Source organism: Trichosurus vulpecula, chromosome 2, assembly GCF_011100635.1.
Source record: "Trichosurus vulpecula isolate mTriVul1 chromosome 2, mTriVul1.pri, whole genome shotgun sequence".
Classification (NCBI taxonomy): domain Eukaryota; kingdom Metazoa; phylum Chordata; class Mammalia; order Diprotodontia; family Phalangeridae; genus Trichosurus; species Trichosurus vulpecula.
The window spans coordinates 82,696,357-82,698,600 of record NC_050574.1 but is presented as its reverse complement, the minus strand read 5'-3'; the positions used below and the strand labels follow the sequence as shown (position 1 = coordinate 82,698,600).

Below are 2,244 nucleotides of genomic sequence, written 5' to 3'. Positions count from 1 at the left end.
TTATCCCTTGACCATGATAGAGAACATGCGAGCCATACTGTCCCTAATCTGCTTGGTCTTTGCCCCATAGATGATAGGATTGAGCATAGGAGGGATAAGAACATAGAGATTGGCAAGGAGGATATGGACATGATGGGGAATGTTCTTGCCAAAACGGTGAGTCAAGAAGGTAAAAAATGATGGGATGAAGAAAAGTAAGATGACCCCAATGTGGGAGCCACAGGTGTTAAGTGCTTTGTGCCGGGCCTCCTGGGAGGGTAATAGGAAGACAGCATGAAGGATCAGGGTGTAAGATATGCCAATGAGTGCAACATCAACTAATACTGATGCCATTGGGACCGAGAAACCATACCAAATATTGATGGTGATGTCTGCACAAGCCAGCCGGGCCACACCAATATGCTCACAGTATGAGTGAGGGATGATGTTCGTCTTGCAGTATGGCAGCCTCTTCAGCAGAAAAATTATGGGAAATATGGTTCCAATGCTCCTCCCCCAAATAGCCAGGGAAAGTTTCCCAATCATTTTAGATGTTAAGATTGTCGTGTATCTTAGAGGAGTACAAATGGCCACATATCGGTCAAATGCCATGGCCAGCAGGATCCCAGATTCAGTCACAAAAGCAACATGGATAAAGAACATCTGCGTGATGCAGGCATCAAAAGCAATCTCCCCAGCATGGAACCAGAAGATGGCCAGGGCCTTGGGCACAGTAGTGGTGGAAAGTAGTATGTCAGTGCCAGCCAACATGGAAAGAAAGATGTACATAGGCTCATGGAGACTGCGCTCAGTGAGTACAACAAGGACGAGAACACCATTACCCAACACTGCCATCACATACATGAGGCAGAATGGAATGGAAAGCCAGACGTGGTAGTTCTCAAGCCCTGGGATGCCAAGCAGGACAAATACAGTAGGATGGAAGACAGTGAAATTATTTTCAATCATATTCAGCTTGAGATCCTTTCTGCAGAGACTGAAAAAGAATAAGCATCAGAAAATGAGACCAGGGCCAGACAAAATTATGATGGGACACATTAAAAAATCGAATAGCAAATCTTTTTATAAGGCTTGAATGTAACAGCCTTGTTTATATTGTATTCCCAACCTACCTTCTCTCACTTTTCCACCATTCTTCCATGGCCAGTATCTTTTCCAGCCCTTCCTCCTACCCACCTTTCAGCTTCCTTGTGTGTGTTGTCTTCCCCCATTTGAATTGTCTTGGGAAGATTCTGAAGATCACCTGGCAGGATAAGGTACCAAACACTAAGGCCCTTACTCGAACTAAACTGCCAAGCATTCAAAATCTGCTTCAGAGAGCCCAGCTCTGATGGGCTGACCATGTTGTTTGAATGCAAAACGTATACTTGCCAAAAAGACTGTTTTATGGAGAACTCACACAGAGCAAGCATTCACGTGGTGGTCAGAAGAAGCCATACAAGAATACTCTCAAAGTCTCTCTCAAGAACTTTGGAATTGATTGTTTGGCATGGGAGACATTGGCACAGGACCACTTAACATGGCATGCCCACATCAAAGAAGGTGCTGTCCCTTATGAGCAAAGCAGAATTGAAACAGCTTAAAGGAAAAGCAGCATGCACAATTTTACGGTATCCACACAAAATGTTCACATGGACTATTTTTGCCTGACGTGCAGTAGAGCATTCTGAGCTTGTCTTGGTCTGATCAGCCACAGTCAGACACATTGGAACTTGATGCTAGTATCTTGAATGACTCTTTCCTGACTTTGTACTTAGTAAAAAGTTATTGTTTTTAAAAAAACACAGGTACTACGGGTATAGAATATTATATATAATGTAAGACTATGTTGATACGTTTAGTTTCATTGATTTTTTTTATTTTTCAGTCTTTATTTGAGAACCACCCCCCACCTCCCAAAAGGGAAAGGTGAGAGGGATACAGTGGCATATGTAAAAGATAACACTAGAGTATATTTGATATGCTAGTTAAAGTCATCAGTTTTTTCTCTCTTTTTTTGTTGAGAACTCCTCCTCTCAGAAGTATGAGGGATACATTGGTGAATTTAAAAGATAATTTTTTATTCAAAAGATAATTTTAAGGAGATAATCATTTTTATTCCAAGTTCTTTTTGGCCCACAGAATCCCAGAGTTTAGAAAGAATCTCAGAAGGCATGTAGTCTAACTTGGATCTGAAGAGGATTCCCCTCTACAACATTCTCACCCAGGAGTCATTCAGCCTGGACACATGTCTGAGCCAGGGCA

The 2,244-nt window shown here is 42.2% G+C and overlaps 1 protein-coding gene across 1 annotated transcript; it reads right to left on the bottom strand.

Annotated features, from left to right (window-relative positions):
- On the bottom strand, positions 1-948 carry LOC118838376 (olfactory receptor 52B2-like). The gene has a single exon (XM_036745649.1). It carries the CDS (start codon positions 946-948, stop codon positions 1-3), a length of 948 nt encoding a protein of 315 aa, XP_036601544.1.
- Between the last annotated feature and the right edge of the window lie 1,296 nt (positions 949-2,244).